This window comes from Anguilla anguilla, chromosome 1, assembly GCF_013347855.1.
Source record: "Anguilla anguilla isolate fAngAng1 chromosome 1, fAngAng1.pri, whole genome shotgun sequence".
Taxonomy (NCBI): Eukaryota; Metazoa; Chordata; class Actinopteri; order Anguilliformes; family Anguillidae; genus Anguilla; species Anguilla anguilla.
This window is the reverse complement of record NC_049201.1, coordinates 76,079,903-76,100,164: the sequence shown is the minus strand read 5'-3', so window position 1 is coordinate 76,100,164 and position 20,262 is coordinate 76,079,903. Positions and strand designations below refer to the sequence as shown.

The 20,262-nt window shown below is 46.3% G+C and overlaps 2 protein-coding genes across 4 annotated transcripts; both read right to left on the bottom strand.

Moving 5' to 3' along the window:
• Positions 1 to 1,716: 1,716 nt before the first annotated feature.
• Positions 1,717 to 5,512, bottom strand: ptafr (platelet-activating factor receptor). 3 transcript variants are annotated; one of them, XM_035390470.1, is made up of 3 exons: positions 4,973 to 5,512; positions 3,528 to 4,865; positions 1,717 to 3,003 (listed from the first exon to the last, which is right to left on the bottom strand). In XM_035390470.1, the coding sequence occupies exons 2-3, from the start codon at positions 3,540 to 3,542 to the stop codon at positions 1,942 to 1,944; spliced, it is 1,077 nt and encodes a 358-aa protein (XP_035246361.1). In that variant the 5' UTR covers positions 3,543 to 4,865; positions 4,973 to 5,512; the 3' UTR covers positions 1,717 to 1,941. The 3 variants fall into 3 exon arrangements, with proteins under 3 accessions (XP_035246361.1, XP_035246378.1, XP_035246371.1); XM_035390487.1 differs by having other exon boundaries at positions 3,528 to 3,674; XM_035390480.1 differs by lacking the exon at positions 4,973 to 5,512 and having other exon boundaries at positions 3,528 to 3,674; positions 3,903 to 4,966.
• A 3,452-nt stretch (positions 5,513 to 8,964) lies between these two features.
• tmem30b (transmembrane protein 30B) lies at positions 8,965 to 20,171 on the bottom strand. Its single transcript, XM_035432831.1, has 8 exons — positions 19,839 to 20,171; positions 17,609 to 17,836; positions 15,407 to 15,514; positions 14,059 to 14,166; positions 13,320 to 13,407; positions 12,535 to 12,675; positions 11,743 to 11,949; positions 8,965 to 10,700 (listed from the first exon to the last, which is right to left on the bottom strand). The coding sequence occupies exons 2-8, from the start codon at positions 17,792 to 17,794 to the stop codon at positions 10,519 to 10,521; spliced, it is 1,020 nt and encodes a 339-aa protein (XP_035288722.1). The 5' UTR covers positions 17,795 to 17,836; positions 19,839 to 20,171; the 3' UTR covers positions 8,965 to 10,518.
• Between the last annotated feature and the right edge of the window lie 91 nt (positions 20,172 to 20,262).

The following is a 20,262-nucleotide window of genomic DNA, read 5'->3' as shown; positions in this document are numbered from 1 at the left end:
AAGAACGTACATTCACACGCAGCTTGTATCCTTTTACACACAATGGGCCTCATTCACAAAACATGTGCACACTCACATTTGATCTTAAACTGTTTGTAAGAACGTTTCCAAGAACCTTTCGGCATTCACTATTTTTTTTTATCCTATCTGTGTCTGTCCATGTCTGCTTCCTTAGGAAAATCACATTAACGGGACTGCGCATTAAAACTTACAAACAGCCATCTCATACACCTGGGATATGCACGGAAACAAAGGTCTGCACATCGTCGTGAATCTCATATTGTTTTTTTTTTTTCTTCTTCTTCATAGGAACAGTTTTAAGAACAAAAGTAAGAACAATTTAAATAAAACGTTCGTAACTGAAGCCCAATCTTTATAAGCACGTTGGTTGCACTGACACCACCACTGGCAGTCTGAACCAGCAACAGGCACACAGAGAGATGGTTTAGTTCACGAAGGCACTTCATTGCACAACACCATTCATTTTAATGACAACAGCAATAGTATAATACATAATTTTACACTGAGTGTTTACACTCAAGTTTTACATTCAGGTTTTTAAAAAAAGATTTTATTTAAAAAAAAAATGTTTTAAATGTGTGCCACTTGCACTCCGCATAAGTTCTACCACGTAAGGCCAAGATCGTCAGCGAAAGCAAGACAACAGCAACTGCGCATTACAAGCTTACTTCATATTTACTCTGCGTGCGTTTTAGCTGCTTGTCTATTCATTCATCATTTTGTTTACTTTTTTTGGCGGATTTATGTGACCTAGGGTTTCTAATAATACTTTTTTCATACAAAATTCCGGAGAATGGGCAGTGATGAATGTGGGAGGCTGGGGGATAATATGACCTAATATCAAAAGTCTCTAGTGACATGTGAATTTTGTTAAGACATCTAAACTTTCAAAAGTCACACCTACCCCCCAACCCCCCCCATACTTTTTCCTTAATACAAGTAACAAGTAAATCTACCAGGACAACCTTTTAAACATAGTTAAACGTGAATGTCCTTTTTAAAATTTTTAAAGTGTCTGTTTTATGTGTACAGGCTATTATGGCACTTAAATAATTAAATTAAAGTGACCGGCTAAAAAAACCGCACACGTTGTTCAGAAAGCCTTAAATGGCCGCTTACTGAAAGGCCACAACCGGAAGCTGCAGACGTAGCGGCCCTCCGGTCTGACACCCCGCTTTTAAAAACGCTCTCGATCGATCGAGAAACCGCTGAGAGAGAAGCCTGGCACGTGCACAAACCGCGCCAAGCACCAAAAATAAAAAATATAGTTTGAAAAGTGGCTTATCTTAAAAGTAGCCTAAAACCAATTTCTAACTGAAAAAACCTAAAACGTGCTTAGCACTGCCCGTTCATGGATTGCCAAGCCATTCAATCAACATCTCACACACCGCCAAATTAATATGACCTTCAGCGGCTCCGCTTCCTGTAAACAGCTGGCCATATTAGATACACAGGAAGAACCGCGAGGAAAACTCTGGCATCTTCTCGAGACTCGGCCATTCAATTTTGTTCATTCTCGAGGATGTGTTTCGAGTGTATCTCCCATACCGTGCGACTAATGAAAAATAATAATAAAAAATATAAGAAATTCATATATATATATATACATATATACTGTACATGGATACATTTGTTTTCGTTGTAATGTCTTTTTCACACCAAACTCATGACATAAAAACATTCAATATCATAAACCCCCCCCCCCCCCCTCTTTTTTTTTTTTTTTTTTTTTAGTGAGCCTTAGATGGAAATGGTTCGAGCAATTTTTGGCAAGCGTTTTGAATTACATTTACATGAGAGCAGAAATTCCAGAAATTCAGGCCGGGGACAGAGGCGTTTTTCCCTGAGCGGGAAACAGAGGCTGTCGTCTCCGCGAGTGCGTGCGCGAGCGCGTGTGCACGCGCGAGCCCGACTCCCTCTCTACGCCTTGGGCGCCGTATCCATGGGAACCAGCTCGGCGTGCCGCTGGGAGCCGAGGGAGACGGCGCTGCTGGCCGTGTGGTTCACGCAGTCCCGGCTCGCCCTGCCGAAGCAGCGCAGCTGGCCCGCCACGTAGCGGCGGAACTTCCGGGTGGAGAAGCAGTACACCACGGGGTCCAGGATGCAGTTCAGCCCCATCAGCACCTGCGTGACCTGGTGGGCGTCGTTCAGCCGCTGCCGCGCCCCCGGCCCCAGGTCCCCGTACTCCAGCACCGCCATGGCCCAGGGGCCCTGCACCAGGTGGTGCGGCACGAAGCAGAGCACGAACACCAGCACCACCACGCACACCATCCACAGGGCGTACTTCTTCAGCCCCCAGCGCTTGCGCCCGGCCTGCGTCTGCCGCTGCGCCAGCAGCGTCCGGCCGATCAGCACGTTGCACACCGCCACCAGCAGGAAGACCAGGAAGAAGAGGCCCACGATGACGAAGTGCGTGGCCAGCACCGTCCGCTTGGTGCCCTCCTCCCGCTGCTGGTAGTGCTCGAAGCAGCGCGTGGCGTTGCTGTGGACGTCGCGGTTGAGCCCCGGCTCCGCCAGGTGGGGCACGGTGGTGCCCACGGTCACGGCCCACACCACCAGCGACACCAGGATCCCGCGCCGCCGGTGGTCGGACGCGGCGGCGTCCAGCGGCTGCGTGACGGCCCAGTAGCGGTTGAAGCTGATGATGGCGAGGAAGAGGACGGAGCTGTAGGTGTTGACGAAGAACATGGAGCCGGTGATGCGGCAGAGGACCTCGCCGAAGACCCAGTCGCCGCGCCGGGCGTAGTAGTCGATCCAGAAGGGCAGCACGCACACGAACAGCAGGTCCGCCACCGTCAGGTTGGTCATGTAGATGCGGATCTCGTTCATGGCCTTGGCGTCGCGGAGCCGCCGCAGGACGAAGAGCGCCGACGCGTTGGCCACGAGCCCCACGGCGAAGACCACGCCGTAGAAGCCGGGGAACAGGGCGTACCGGAACTCCGAGTCCAGGAAGACGCCCGAGTCGTTTCCCGGGCTGTCGGCCTGTGGGAAAAAAAAAAACAGAAACATACGTCGTGAAATATAACGGCGAGAACAGCCAGGCGTATTCGCCACGCTAGTCGCTAGCTCCTGGCTTAGGCCCCTCCAACACAGCCGGATATATACTGAAGAAGCAATTGTACTGCGCTCAAGGGAACAACAGCAGTGCCACACCCGGGAATCGAACTTGCAACTTTCAGGCTGCAAGGGGTTCCTCACCCATTAGACTACCCTGCCGGGGGAAGCACTAGGGCCCAGGGCATGGAGTTTGGGGGCAATCTTGTTGGTATTAAGCGCAGAGTGCAAGTCGACGAACAGCATTCAGACACAGGTGCCCTGGTTCTCGTGTTTGGGCGACGGAGAGGGTGTCCTGCAAGTCGCTTTGGGTAAAGGCACCTGCCGAATTACTAAATTCTAAATTGCAACTTCTCACGAATGTTCTGAGAACCAGAAACTGGCAGCTGGGTTATCTGAACACACAGAAGACAGGAGAGAAAACAAATGTGAATGGAAAATAAAAAGCTCACCGCAGGTTGCGCCATCTTTGCCGAGGCCGCCTTCCTCAAATGCGCGCCAAATTCAGGGAGGGGTCCGTGGCTAAACGCTTGGACACCGGGGGTCGATACAAATTCAGCTTCTCCTCGCAGTCAAAACACAGGCAGTCTGTAACTGATCTGAGGCACAGCAGAGAACATAATATTTTTATTCTGAAATACAGGGATTATATTAGGCTTTATACGTCACTGTTAGCGTTGCTTAAACGCCACATGCTATATTTTAACAGACCAATACTACGCAATAAAATGTTTCGCGCTTATTGTTTACATTGGTGTGTCGCTCACATTTACAAGCGAACGTGGAACATCCAAATCTTAAACCTGTTGCAACGACTGTTTATTCACCCGATCACTGCGAGCCTGAGGATGTTGTTGAGTCTTCACCTTGATGGCCGCCCATATTCATTTGACCCAGAATACGCAGACGAAGAGCTCAATTAAATTTTCGCGCACGCAAAATAGGTAAGTACGATAGGTCAATTAAACTGAAACAGAACGATTTTTTCTTTAAATTTCGGCGAATAAATGTAATCTTTCACATTTTCTTTCTCACTTCCAAATAAGAGGTTTCGATCAATTGGACTTGTTAGAGGTAAATTTAACCTGCATTAATATCATAGATGCCGCAGTAAAGCTACTGACATGGATACGGAAAAAAAACCCTCTAAAAAAACAAAAATCTCGAGATTGAAGCACGTTCATAATCAGAATTGATAGCAATGATGGAAATATATAGGCTATAGCCTACTACGGAAATAGGAGCCAGGTTGAAAATGTAACTAGCCTTTAAATATGCTGAGCCCGTGCGACGACGCAAGTCAGGCTTGATTGAGGAGGAAAAATACAATACTGACGTTGAAATCAGAGCGTTTCACAACTCCTGCCTAACGTCCTGTTTTGGAAATAGCGCAGCGTTGACTAGGCTACACTATTGCAGCACCAGCGCGAGTCCTGTTGTATGGTACGCTTTACCGTTGCCGTTAATAAGACCGAACTTGCTTGAGTTCAAAGTACATAAACTTAGACAATACGCATTTACTGGCCTTTTCTTCGTTTTTACTGTTCCTCCGCAGCAATCGAAGCATCCCCACCGCTAACCACATCACCTCCGATTTCCAGAACGCACGGGTTCGACACAAATAAGTATTTACAGAAGACAAATTATCTTGATGATAATTAGAAACTAAAAAATAAAATTAAAAAAACACAGTAAGGATACAGTCCTTTCCTGCGAGCTCCTGGCTCCCAGCCCGAACTCGCTTCTGAGGATTGAAACTTTCGCACAGGAATTTTTGATACAGCGCCTTTCTAAGTAAACCCAAATTAATTAATTAGTTAATTAAATGTTGAATAAACATTTTAAATACATATTCTCTAACTGTATAAATGCGTATAATTGTATAAAGGAATCTTACCGGAATAGACAATGATGTGCTCTTCCTCCTTTGACTATAAAACATTTTATGATTCCTCCGAAGTACGATTCCGCTGGTTGCCAGTCACAGCGTGTCTGTCATGTCGACATAGGAGGAAACCCCCGTGGGGTGACGTATTACTACTTGACTGAAGACAATTTTAAATAAACGGATTTATATTTCTTTTAAATCCGAGTCCATAAATAGTCAACCCAAGGTCGAAATGAAGTCAGTATTAAATAGTATTTTGATTATTTCATTTCTGTTAGTCGTGCAGCAGACTACCCGCTGAGCAAAAGCCGGAATCTAGACGTCTGGACGGGTGTAAATTTATGTATTTATTTGTTTATTTGGAAGGGGCAATGGACAGTTAGTAACTGCCTCAGATTTATCTTGATAGTTCAATTTCATCTGAAGTCCCTTCTAGGATGAGCGATGTTTTGACATAAACAGGCTAGGTGGTTAACCCCAATATTGCTCAGATTTTGCCCGGTTTATACCCTGACTACATCCTAATCGCCTAGAAAATTAACTTTTCTACCAAATGTAGCCGAGCAACCCTGGACCAGGCGAGCCGCAGGATAGGGTCATGATGTTCACACGCAGCACTCAGCAACTGATTTCACAATAAACTTACTTCCCCTGGTTTCTAGCTGATTTCAAGAGAAAACTAAACACCAACAGAAACTGCAGCTTGCGGGGATCAGGGTTGAGTCCCAACACAGTAGGAAATTAATATTACAAATAATAATGCACACCCGTCTAATTTTGTTTTTAAACCCTAGTTCAGTTTTAGTTGCGCAGCGTTAATTCAGTACTTTTTTTCCCTTCAGCTTAAACGGTCACAGAGACGCTGACAGGAAATAGGAAATTGTCTCACTTTTCACATGCAACTCCGTAAAGCGTGTCCCGTCTTGCTCTCTTTCTCGGCTCGCGGTTCATCTAGGCGACAAAGACCGTACTTGACTCGGCGCTGGGTAATCTCTAGTTTGTAGGTAAATTATGGGCAAAAAATGGGCTGAATGACCTGTTCTCCACGCCATGTGTTCTTATGTTCTAGATGGGCGGAATGGCCTGTTCTCCACTCTATGTGTTCTTATGTTCTAGATGGGCTGAATGGCCTGTTCTCCACTCTATGTGTTCTTATGTTCTAGATGGGCTGAATGGCCTGGATGTATATCGAAGCGGCGCACAACGGTGGTGTCCTTATCCAGAGTGACACTCTGGCATTACTTACAATTCATGAAGAGATTCTGGTAACATACCTTGTTCAGAGAGAACACCTATTCCCCACCTGGGGGGGGGGGGGGGGGGGGGGGGGGGGGGGGGTATTCCACAAAGCTGGCTAACTGAGGAAGCCTGGCTTATGCACTGAGTAAAACCCGGAACCCCTTCAAATCTGGAACATGGACTAAAGTAAAAAGAGCTGTTCCGGATTTTACTCAGCACAGTTAAATGGTAAATGGACTGCATTTATATAGTGCTTTTATCCAAAGCGCTTTACAATTGATGCCTCTCATTCGCCAGAGCAGTTGGGGGTTAGGTGTCTTGCTCAAGGACACTTCGACATGCCCAGGGCGGGGTTCGAACCGGCAACCCTCCGACTGCCAGACAATCAGTCTTACCTCCTGAGCTATGTCGAAGTTAGCCAGTTTTGTGTAATACCCCTCTGGAAATCACAACGCACAACCTCCACTAAGCCTGACCCCAACAAAGCACACCTCATTCAACGACTGGAGATCTCAATGAACAGCTAACTAGTAAAATCAGGTGTGCCAAATTAGGGTTAGAGTGAAAACCTACCGGACGATACATCTCCAGGAACAGGACTGGGCAGTCCTGCTCCAGTATATATCCAGCATTATGAATGTATATACAGTATATATATATATATATATACCATTGTGCAAGTTACTCTGGGTAGCACTTCCTTTCACAGAAAAGAAGTCTTGGATTTGAATCGCAGTCCTGTGTGGGCTTGCCATGATCTCCCCGTGTCTACGTGGCTTTCTTCTGGGTTGTCCAGTTTCCTCCCACAGTCCAAAGACATGCAGGTCAGGCTAATTTGAGACTCTGTGTTGCCCATAGGCATGAGTGTGTGAGCGAACGAATGGCGTGTGTGTGCCCTGCGATGGATTTTGCGACCTGTCCACGGTGTATTCCTGCCTCTCGCCCAATGCATGCTGGGATAGGTTCCAGCCCCCCTGTGGCCCTGACCAGGGATAAGCAGGCATAGATAATGGATGGAACGGGTGGAAAGTGGAGTGGTGGTTACTCTGGATAACAGCGTCTGCTAAATGGCTGCTGTGTAATATAACATCAAGCTAAATATTGTATTTGTTTGGATGCCCATTGTGCTTTCTACAGTATTATGCGTTCAAACCAGGGGGTGCACAACTCCGGTCCTGGAGGGCCGATCTGCGTGCTGGTTTTGGTTCCAACCGATTACCATAGATATAGTTTTCCGACAGCTCTACAAACTATGCTGCTTCACTCCTGCACTTGAGCTCAGTAAAATCTCTAGGATGCACTTGCAGTCTGCGGGTGTAGCTGGTGCTTATACACATGTCAGATCAAGATACGATTGGGCTAATTAAATTAATGTTGGCAAATGTTCACACGAAACCTGGAAATAGATCAGTCGAACTTACGCAACCGCGGCAGGATGAAAGGGCGGTCACGTCTCTACGGTTGCGACAGATTTATCTCAGGCAATTTCCCGTGCAAAGGTGAAGAGCGAACGGATTTCCCGGCAGAAAGCTGTGCGATCACGTGACATAAAAGGCCGCGGGGATCCGATGTTTTTCGACGGTGACGTCGGTGTCCGGAGCGGCGCTCACGGCAAGGCCGAAGCCGCACATCCTCCGACGAAATCACCTGCCGTCGCCCGCGGCTCCCGAGAGCGGCCGCTTGTGGGACTGTTTTCTATTTTCGAAACAGCGTTTGTTAAATGTATATCGATCGTATATTTTGGGGAAATCCTCAAACAGCACTAATTAGCGAGTCCTCCTGAGCAGAACAATGTGAAATGGGGAAATTAAATTTAACACGAATTCAGTTAAACCTGCAGACACTGTGGCCCTCAGGGACTGAGTTAAAAATGCAGACACTGCCCCCTCGAGGACAGAAGTTAAACCTGCAGGCACTGAGGCCCTCCAGGACTGAAGTTAAACCTGCATGGGATGGGACCATGCCTAGCGGGCTTAGAAACACAATGCAGACATTCTGCATTGTTGTTTTTTTAGTTATGTCTAGGCAGGTTTCCAAAAAAACCATTTCCAAAAATACTCCAAAAGGACACTTGGTACCAAAATTATGTTATGGGTTATTTGAGGTGTAAAATTCCATATACATTATGTTATATGCTTGTGGAATAAGTAGTGGTTTGCTTTCCCCCTGCCTGTCACCCTTCCCTTCCCTGTCCCTGTGCCTCTCTGTCTCCGTCTCCCCCCCCCCCCCCCCCCCCGCTCTTGCCTTGCAACCAATGGCTGCAGGTCTAGAAGATTGTAGAAAATATATACATTAGCTATCTAGTTTACTAATCCATTGTTTGAGGTCCCCACCCCCATCAACATGTCAAACTATTCTCAGTTTTCAATATTATCAAAACATTTTTATTATTCCGTATGCCTACTCCTCATTTACTATAATGAACAATTTAAAAAATATATATTTTGAGAATGTATTTAGATGCTCACAGATGATTGATTGAACATGCCATCTGCTGTGGAGACAAAGCCATTTCCACTCTCCTCCTCAGAAATATTTTCTCATTTACTCATGTGAGTGATTTCTTCCGAGACCTCAGAATGAGCATTCCGTTTGGACTTAGCCATTGTAAAACAATTTTTTGTTGTAAAATGACCACAGTTCAGCATTTATGGTTTTCCATTTGGGTGTGTTCACGCTTGAATAATAAAACTCGCATTTACTCAACAAAAAGTCCCACATAATAGCTAACACGCACACACTTAAAAAAAAGTAGCATTAAATCCTTCAAGTTTCCATTTATTGTACAATTTATAAACAGTAAATGCACAACACTAGAGAACAAATGAAAATGTAAAATACAGAGGTCATGATAAAAGGTAAAATATACACACAGCCTAATTACAGAAATGACACCAATGCCCTGAGAACACCATTAAATGCACACCGCATTTTTGTAGAAAAATATTCTATAAGAGGAAAAAAAATAAACATTAAATCACCCACAGAACCCAAGGAAATACAAATTATGAAAGAAGGACAACATAACACAGTCATCATCATATTCTGTAACGCAAATATTCACATCAGTTAAAGCATTCAATCAGACCTCCAAGTCTACCCTATTGGAATTTATTCAATATAGCCCTCATCTTCATGGCTTCATGGCTCTGTAATCAAAAAGCAACAGTTTTTCCATGACTGTAACAAAAAAAAAAAAACAGGCTTTTGTGTAACTCTTTACTGTACCAAAACGGAAAGGTATGGTTCAAGAAGAAAAGAAGAGTTCTTCAGTTCTTATGTGTGTTACCTTCAGACAGGGACTAGCCTGCACCAGGCGGATAAGAGGTGGGGGTCATTCGAATTTTGCCCCTGAAACAGACTCATTATGGCTCCTTTCCATTCAAAACCACTGATGAGAAATCAGTAATTAGCTACAGGGGAATTATGTCAGTTATTTTTTGTTTTGCGTATTGTAAAGAAAACACAGCCGATGGCTTCAGGCCTAATCCCCCAGCTGTAGAACAGGCCACGCTGACCTCCAGTGACACAGGCAGACAAGTGCTTTACAAACCAAAAGAGCGACATGCAAAAGTACGAAAGACTCCCTGAGCGACGCCAACTAGCAGCGCAAACAGAGGAAAACGAGGAGAGAATCTCAGGTCAGACGGTCACAAACGGGTGCTATTCGGACAATTAAGGCTCGGAAATAGTTATGGCTTTTCAAAGTTTAAATAAATAAACCTGTCTGAAGAAACAACACGATCTGTGCATAAGGCATCTTTAACATTAGCACCCGTCCCTTGCCCCCACCAGAAAAGTGTGTCCTGTGCAAAAGCCAGTAGAACAGGGGAACGGCCCAAAAAATCATAATTCATGGCTGTGATTTTTCATTAATCCGGGGATTACTGATTTTCTAGGCCCCCACTGTCTCTAGGACTAGTATTTAGCTTTTTTAAAATTTTGTTTAAATAAAATTGACACTTATTATAACAGCAACCCAAGAGTGTAAAAGCTCTGGATGTGTGTGTGTGTGTGTGTGTGTGTGTGTGTGTGTGTGTGCGTGTGTGAGTGTGTGTATGTGTGTCTGTGTGTGTCTGTATCACTCACCCACATCCCTTTGCTTACAGATGAGACACACAGGTCATGAAGATGAGCATTTCCCAATTTAACCGCTTTTAATTTACCGTCACTGGCTTTAGCTGAGGAATGTAGCTTATCAACAGCCAATCACAGGGGCCCGGGGGACGGGGACGGGACACTCCTGAGTCAGGATGGTTAAGATGACCTCATCTCCGCGCCCCCCCCTCTAGGACAGGTCCCGCAGTGGCTGCGCCTCACGAGTCATCCTCCGGGAACTTGAACTTGGCGTAAACGATCAGCATGACCAGGGACATGACCACGCACAGCGAGCCGATCACCAGGTAGGCGATGCCCAGGAACTGGTTCTTGCCGCCCATCCAGGAGACGTTGCTCAAGACCACCTTCTTCCGACCATCGAAAGGCAACACGGGATAGTCTGGGGGGGGCGCAATTAAGGAACAACAATCCAAGCCAAAAAGAGTAGGAGGGCTTTTCTACCTCACTGGCCTGCCTAGACTTCCACACTGGCTCTCTTTAACCCTTTGAGATCACAAATATGTGGACAGAATGTTCGTAACTGAACATTCTAATGCTGATGTCACAATCACTACCGCTAACTGAAAGCAATGTAGCACAAGAGGACGGTCATTAAAATAAAATAGAAAACTACTGTAAGGGTTAAAGCTGCTTTCACAGGACAAGAATCAAACACTGCGTTCAAGGAAAGTAAGGCGGTGACTCCACATGAGACCAATCGAGTGCCGCCAGCTGCAGTTCTGCTCCTGCATTACTGGTCTATTAAGTCACAGCATTCGTGTCCCACTGTCTGTCTTCCTGTGCTCAGCCACACCTGCAGCACCTGGCTGAACCAGTCCGACCAGCTCTGAGCTCACAAACCCCCCCCCGGCATGGCGGCTTCTGTCGGCAAACGCCGGCGGTTAGAGGGCTGCCGGGATATCAACGGTGAGGTGGTTTTCTATGGAAAAATAATGACTGTCACGTAGGTGAAGAACCCCACCCCCCACCCCCCGACGCAAAGCCGAGGGGATTATGTTACAATACTGACCACCTTGGAGTGGATTATCCCACTTATTACACGGCTAATTACCTTACGAAACCAATCAGTACTTTGCCACAAAATATTGATTTCGGATTGAATAACGGGAGTTTTGGCGCAAGATTCTTTCTGTGGAATGATAGGAAAATCATTCCAAGTTAAAGCGACCGCTTATCCAGTAGAATGTCCAATGGTGGCCAATCAGAATTGAGCATTCAACAAAGCAGTGTCATAATTTTAGATACTCCCTTCTCTCAACGTGATCAACACAGTTGCCAGTACCCAGGACCAATGACTCACCCCTAACCCTTACAGTTCTGACTGAAAACCTCAGCAAATTAACAAAAATAAATAAATACAGGAAACGGTATTATTCACATTTCCTGTCCTGAACCCAAGGCCGGACAGTGTGGAAGGATACTGTAGCTGATGTCCAAGGAGTAGTTCCCAGCGGGGAGGCCCTTGGCGTAGTCCCCCTCCGTGATTCGCCGGTACAGCTTCCTGAAGTCTGGGAGAGCCGCCGCCCTCATCCACACCAGGAAGTCCTGGTTATGGAAGCCGTTGTTGGCCGGGTCCTGCGTGTCCAGCTCATAGGCCGGCTTGGGCCAGTTGGGTGGCTTCACCGTGCCTGCGCACAAAGAAAAGGCAGAAACAAAGTCGAAATAAAAGCATGAGAAAAAAAAAAATCAAATAAAATATACTTCTTGCATATGTTCAGTGGAGAGAAACGGTGTGTCTACCCAATACCCACAAAGACCAATGGGGACACTGTGTTGAGGGAGACGATTGGCCACTGATAGTGAAATTACAGAATAAAAGGGTATAAACCTAGAATAAAAGACATAGCCTGCATTCAGTCAAAATCTGCCCTTAACTTTTGACTTACAATTCAACACAAACATTGCCCTTTTTCTTCACAGTTAATTCTAGCGATCACCAAAACTTAAACTGTACTTGTGAAGAAGAAAATAAATAATCAGTCAAAGTTAAGGACAAATTTTCGCCTGAATTCCAGCCACGGTCTTGAAAAAAAAGGTCCCGCACAGCAAACTGATGATAACATTCTGGAAAAATAGATTCCTTTAAAATAGCAGGGGCGTTAAAATAATGCATCACCAGCCCTTAGTCCTGAGAGAATTGGCCGCGCAGGACCGATAAAGAAAGGCCTAGCGATGAGGGAAAGAAAGCGGGAACGGGGAACGTTACGGGTTACCGGTAAAAGCGTCCTTCAGGGACCCGTTGTAGATGGGGTTGTGGTATTTGATGTTGTAGTCCGTCCACCAGGCGATGCCTTTGCTGTCGAACGGGACCTCCTTTCTCTGCCCACTGACCACCTGGTACAGCTTGAAGGTGTCTTTCCAAGCACACGCAGAGACCAAAAAAAAAAAAGCCAAGTTTAAGCAAAAAGGGGACAGTCTTACCTCCACAAAACGGCCCCATTACATCCAGGACAAGAATCGTGGCTTATGATACAGTGAATGCACAGTCATTTATGGGGTCCCAGATCCCAGATGGGGCACTGGTGTTTAAACTTTTTTGCGATTATCCAAAATTATCCTGAACAGTTATGTAGGCCAAGTCATACTGCAGTATCTGTCTGCTAGATTCATTAACCGACTTAATTTAGTTTAATTTAACTTAATTTGGAGGTAAAGCACAAAGCGCCATCGCCACCCCAGAAGCTCTGCAGATGATTGGCTGGCGTCTGAAGAGCTCTGCAGATGATTGGCTGGCATCTGAAGAGCTCTGCAGATGATTGGCTGGCATCTGAAGAGCTCTGCAGGTGATTGGCTGACGTCTGAGGAGCTCTGCAGATGATTGGCTGGCGTCTGAAGAGCTCTGCAGATGATTGGCTGGCGTCTGAAGAGCTCTGCAGATGATTGGCTGGCGTCTGAAGAGCTCTGCAGATGATTGGCTGGCGTCTGAAGAGCTCTGCAGATGATTGGCTGGCGTCTGAAGAGCTCTGCAGATGATTGGCTGGCGTCTGAAGAGCGGTACCGTTGAACATGCTGTTGGCCACGGAGCCGCAGGGCACGATGGGCAGGTCCTGGGAGTACTCGTACGGAGTGCAGGAGGAATCCGGAGCCTGCGGAACACAGGGGGGAACAGGGAAGGCCCAGGCGCCGGGGTCAGCGACACACACACACACACGCGCGCGCGGCCTTCCCGATCGGGATTCAGGCGCTCCGCTTCCCCGTCCCGTACGGGCAGGGGAACGATCCGCGACCAGGTGTGCGCGAAAAAGGGCTTTATAGCGCGCGGCGCGAAAGGCAAAAGAACCATCGAACGCAAAGCAGGCTAGATTCCTTCAGCGCATACCTCCTGAGTGGATTAACCCGTTTGCACCACGGTCATGCGCCGAACATTAAAATATAAGGAAGGGCCGTTAATATTTTGGCACAAGTTCACCCTCAAAGTAGAAACTTTTTTATTTTAAATTTTCATTTTGCCGGCACCAACCACTCACAAAAGTTGTTTATTAGGCTTCCTTGATCTTTCAGCACGTTGCTATGGTTACACGGGCTGGTCCACGGGCCAGGCGGCACATGGGCGAAGAGCAGCGATTAAAGCCAGACCCGAACTGCACCGGGGCGTTAAACGGCCTTTAAACGCACGCCTTCTAGCCAATCGGAATTGTGTATTCCCCCCCCCAGATAACGGCATAAAATCGTACATATACTGCAGAGAGTAAGGAGGGCAACCCTCCAGGCTCGAGGAAAGGTGTCAGTGAATTCACCTTGAAGTGGGACACATCCCCAGACAGCTGGTCAGCGTCTCTGGAGACTGCGTATCTGCGGTAGCTCTGGTAGTAGTTAGACAAGCCGTAGTAGAAGAACACGGGACCCTGCGGGGGAAACATCGAGCGACATCTCATTTAATCACCCCGTGGAGAGAGAGAGAGAGGGAGAGAGAGAGAGAGAGAGAGAGAGAGAGAGAGATCTTGATAGAGAGAGAGAGAGGGAGAGAGAGAGAGAGAGGAGGGAGAGAGAGGGAAAGAGAGAGAGAGAGAGGAGGGAGAGAGAGGGAAAGAGAGAGGGAGAGAGAGAGAAAGAGAGGGAGAGAGAGAGGAGGGAGAGAGAGAGGGAGAGAGAAAGAGAGAGGGAGAGAGAGAGGAGGGAGAGAGAGAGGGAGAGAGAGAGAGGGGGGAAGAGAGAGAGGGGAGAGAGAGGGAAAGAGAGGAGGGAGAGACAAAGAAAGAGAGCAGATGGGAAGAAACACAGACAATGAGACAGACGCAGACCGAGAGAAAGTGCAAACACGTTTACAACGCACAGCTTAGGTTTTAACATCGCCTGCTTGTATCATACATATTATACACAGTGTTTGTATTCGGATGCCATTTTGAGTTTCAAAAACCTAATTGCACCTAAAAGCTAGAGCAATAAATAAATAAATCAATAAATCACACTTCATTTTCTCCCATTTTCCCCACAAAGCATTATTGATTTCAATGCCTGTGCTATTAAACTATATTAGCTGTTCAGTTAAAATACATAAAGCCAGGTGGGAATTATCAGAGTGTGAAGGAGGGGGAAAAAAAAGTTTTTTCCATGACTGACGATGCGTTACCTTCATTTACAAACGCGGCTTTCAGATCTAAGCCCATTTTCCTAAAGCAGGTCAGAGCAGGACGCTGATCATGGATAAAGGTAGGGGTATTGTCAGACAGGGCATGAATTGGGTTCACCCGATCCCGGGATGTCAGGGGAAGGTGGGAAATTCCGGTCCTGGGGGGGGGGGGGGGGGCGGTGGGCATGCAGCAGGTTTTTGTTTCCATCGGTTACCCCTGGCTAAAATAAGCTAACTGGCTGTACACACCAACACTGGTTCCCTCGCAGATTAGATCACCGTAAAGGGTTTCATACTGGGACACAAGACCGAAGGACATCGGTCTTCGAACTGACGTTCGTGCGTTTGTCGATGAATCTAGCCGAAGTGTCAAGAGGGTGTAAATGTTAGGGACAAATGTTAAGGCAGAAACGTGTCAAATACACGTTCAAACCTGGCAACCACCAGCAGCCAAACCTGGCAACCCCAAGCAGCGCTCATGTGTTGTGAAAACACGAGAAATCCGATAAGTTCACCTCGAACAGCTGGGAGAGGGAGAAGTTGATGGTGCAGACGCAGTTCTTGGCTTCGGAGCTGGTGCACTTGAAGCAGGGGGAGTCTTTCTCCACGCCCGTGTAGTCCCGCTGTGTGAAGAACAACCGCCGACGACAACGGGCCTCGTTAAAACTTAACGAGGTCAACGAACAACTGAAATACACACCTGTACCCAAGGTTAGGGCGGGGGGGGGGTCTCTCCAGTTACATTTACATTTATTCAGTTAGCAGACGCTCTAATCCACAGCGCATCATTTTCCATACAATCCATTTATACAGCCGGGAGTTGTACTGATGCAAGTTTAAGTGCACTGTCCCAGGGTAGGAAAGCAGTGGAATTTAAAACTGCAAAGTCCAGTTCCCTAAACATTAAACTACACTGACACAGTGCAGTACAGTTCCCTAAACGTTAAACTACACTGACACAGTGCAGTCCAGTTCCCTAAACTTTAAGCTACACTGACACAGTGCAGTCCAGTTCCCTAAACTTTAAACTACACTGACAGTGCAGTACAGTTCCCTAAACATTAAGCTACACTGACACAGTGCAGTCCAGTTCCCTAAACTTTAAACTACACTGACACAGTGCAGTCCAGTTCCCTGAACATTAAGCTACACTGACACAGTGCAGTCCAGTTCCCTAAACGTTAAACTACACTGACACAGTGCAGTCCAGTTCCCTAAACTTTAAACTACACTGACACAGTGCAGTACAGTTCCCTAAACTTTAAGCTACACTGACACAGTGCAGTCCAGTTCCATAAACATTAAGCTACACTGACACAGTGCAGTCCAGTTCCCTAAACTTTAAACTACACTGACACAGTGCAGTCCAGTTCCCTAAACTTTAAGCTACACTGACACAGTGCAGACCAGTTGCTTAACCATGATACTACACTGCTATAGTATAGTCCAGTTGCCTAACCGTTGTACTACACTGCCAAACTGCAGTCAGCTCTCTACTCACTCTACTGCACCACTATACACTACAGTCCAGTTCTCTGGCCACTATACTGCACCACTATACTATAGTCCAGCTCTCTACCCACTATACTGCACCACTATACTATAGTCCAGCTCTCTACCCACTATACTGCACCACTATACTATAGTCCAGCTCTCTGGCCACTATACTGCACCACTATACTACAGTCCAGCTCTCTGACCACTATACTGCACCACTATACTATAGTCCAGTTCTCTGGCCACTATAATTCACCACTATACACTACAGTCCAGCTCTCTGACCACTATACTGAACCACTATACACTACAGTCCAGTTCTCTGATCACTATACTGCACCACTATACACTACAGTCCAGCTCTCTGACCACTCTACTGCACCACTATACACTGCAGTCCAGCTCTCTACCCACTATACTGCACCACTATACTACAGTCCAGCTCTCTACCCACTATACTGCACCACTATACACTACAGTCCAGTTCTCTGAACACTATACTGCACTACTATACACTACAGTCCAGTTCTCTGACCACTATACTGCACCACTATACACTACAGTCCAGCTCTCTACCCACTATACTACACCACTATACACTACAGTCCAGCTCTCTACCCACTATACTGCACCACTATACACTACAGTCCAGTTCTCTGAACACTATACTGCACCACTATACACTACAGTCCAGTTCTCTGACCACTATACTGCACCACTATACACTACAGTCCAGCTCTCTACCCACTATACTGAACCACTATACACTACAGTCCAGCTCTCTGACCACTATACTGCACCACTATACACTACAGTCCAGCTCTCTGACCACTATACTGCACCACTATACTATAGTCCAGCTCTCTGACCACTATACTGCACCACTATACACTACAGTCCAGCTCTCTGACCACTATACTGCACCACTATACACTACAGTCCAGCACTCTGACCACTATACTGCACCACTATACACTACAGTCCAGCTCTCTGACCACTATACTGCACCACTATACACTACAGTCCAGCACTCTGACCACTATACTGCACCACTATACACTACAGTCCAGCTCTCTGACCACTATACTGCACCACTATACTACAGTCCAGTTCTCTGACCACTCTACTGCCCCACTATACTACAGTCCAGCTCTCTGACCACTACACTACCCTGCTGCCCCGGTTCCCGGCCCACAAAGTTCCGCCCGCACGACACCCACCTCCAACACCTGGATGTTCTGGGAGGTGACGAAGAGCGCCACGCCGATGCCGATAAAGGCGATGCCGATGATGACGAAGCCGGGGATGACGATGCCGGCGGACAGCATGGGCTGCCAGGCGGGCAGCCGCTGCTGGGTGAACGCCGTGTTGTCCGGCCGGTTGGCCGTCTCTTCCTGTTTCTTCATGGCGAAAAAACCCCGCTCAACTTCCTGTTTTGGGTCGTGCTGCTGTGCCGGGGTGCAAGGCGAGCTCAAGTCAGGTAAACGGCGCTCGCGTGAGAAACAACGACCAGAAGATTCATCTCCTCTAAAGCCAGGACGTGCTACAACTACGACGGCTAGCATCACCAGCCACCAGAGGTGGGTAACCCGGCTTCAAAGAGTAAAAAGACTGACCATGTATTTGCTCCACCAACATGCACTAAACCAGCTGATTACAATAATTAGTTCTCCTATCATGCTGAAGAGTTATGCTAATTAGAATCGGCTGGTTTAGTGCATGCTGGTGGAGCAAATACATGGTCAGTCTTTTTACTCTTTGAAGCCGGGTTACCCACCTCTGCCAGCCACTACTGATAATTCTGCTTCTTTCTATTCTCGGATGGGTGAAAAACCATCCAAAGTGTATGGTTACAAAATGGCAGTCAAATAATGCATCTAAACTACAGTCTAAAAGACTGAAGCCTAGACTACCTACGTGGAGGTAGTAGCCCAGAGACTAACAAAAGGAGCTGAGCAACCCACTGTGAATATGAAATGCAAACACAGACTTCAAATACGGCCATCTGGAATAATACTCCATTTCTTCTACTGTAAGTGTTAAGCATTAATGACTCAGCACTTTGAGTTTAACAGTGAGAGGGATTAGCTCACCTACCACCTGTAGCCCACACCAGCACAAATTGTATATTGCGTATAAGGCAGATTGTGTCAGTCAGAGCAATTTGCATATTTTACATTGTTTGTACACACAATCGCTTCGGATTATGTACCTTGCTCAAGCAACGATACAACGCCAGAGCCTCGCCGGAGAATCAAACTTGCAGCCTTTACCTTTGACTCAATATACTCAAGATACACAGCGCTAAAGCAGTCCGGACCCCTTTCATTAAGAGTGAAAAACCCACAGAACGTCGATCCTTCCCATAGAAAACTACCAATATGAGAAAATGCCGATCGACAGGCTTTGCTTTAACCTGAATTTTACGTAAACCAGGCATAAATCAATAAACCGGGGAGAGGTGGTGGCTGGTAGCCTACACCTAGGCCTACTTTTACCAACACAACAAAAACACATTGGTTAAATTTAGCTGCCAGAAACAAAATGTCGCGGCAACGTTTCTGCGCCAAAGAGTTAAAGTGCAATTAGGGTTATCGTTTGCCACCTCTGTCACTGTACTAAGCCTAGTATCGCAGCGACAGCCTGGAAAAACACACCCTCGTACACTATTTGCCTGTCGGACAAGACTAATGAATTATGCGTGTCTAATCCCCGGCGCGCACAGATAATGGATACGTTTTAATGTCTCGAATGAAACAGTCGGCGTACGTGGTTGTTTTCGGGGATGTTAAAACGTGGCCTGGCGGAACAGACCTATTGGGCGCTTTGTTTCGTACGTATTTTAGAACACAAGTCACATTCCTTTACGGAATGAAACTCGACCTGTGTGCGTAGAAAAGCAAAGCAAATCTTAAGGGAAAATACTTAGAATTTTGTAAAAATTCCGGGACACAAGACTGAAGGACACCTATAATTTTATTTTTTTTTAAATAAAAATAAATAAATAAACATTGAAAAGAATCTGTAAAATAGGTTGATATCAATATTATATCCATCAATGCAATTCCGCAATATCATAATCGTGTAAAGCATACCAGTAATGCCTAAACAGGATAAGACCTCAGCCACACGAAGACATTACTTGTAGACTCACATTAAAAAAATGTTCTAAAAGAAAAAAAACAGATCCAGTTTTTCCAGTAAGCTACCATAGTGTATACAAATCATGAATTCACACCCCACGGAAACATGCCTTCCGTAAGAGAAATATGGCACACAATTGTTTTCTTAAAATACCACTGCATTTTGGTGTGTAAAAGCAAATAATCTTTCTTAGTCAAATTTGCTAACACTGTGGACGATCGATTACAAATCAGAAAGAATTAAGTCTACTTTAAAAGTCGACAATTAATTAGCAGTTTTGCAAACAAAAAGCAGCTCGCGACTTACCTGGGCTACCTCACCTGTTGGATGTATCTCTCAAACCCATCCCCACTTCCTGAAGCTCGTGTTCGCATGGTGACGTCAGGGATTGGAAGCTCCTGTCCACACCTACAGCCGTTTGTCATGTAGTGGTCTGTTCAAGTCGTATTGTAGCTGCTACTCTGTGTAATATTGTTATCTACCATCCACGCATAATGACAGTTTGTGTTAATGTAAAGCTAATGGACTTACATTTGAGCAAAAAATGTGTTCTTACACGGTTGCATCGTTTTCATTAGTCTCCATTACGCAAGTATTGATCAAGGGAAATTCACTTCTTGAAAACCCGGTTCTACTCGTGAACGCGCCACATGTCCTGGGGTGCGCGCAGCTTTTGGTGTGTTTTTAACTGACTAGTTTTTGACCAATCAGTTTATCGAGATAGCGCCAA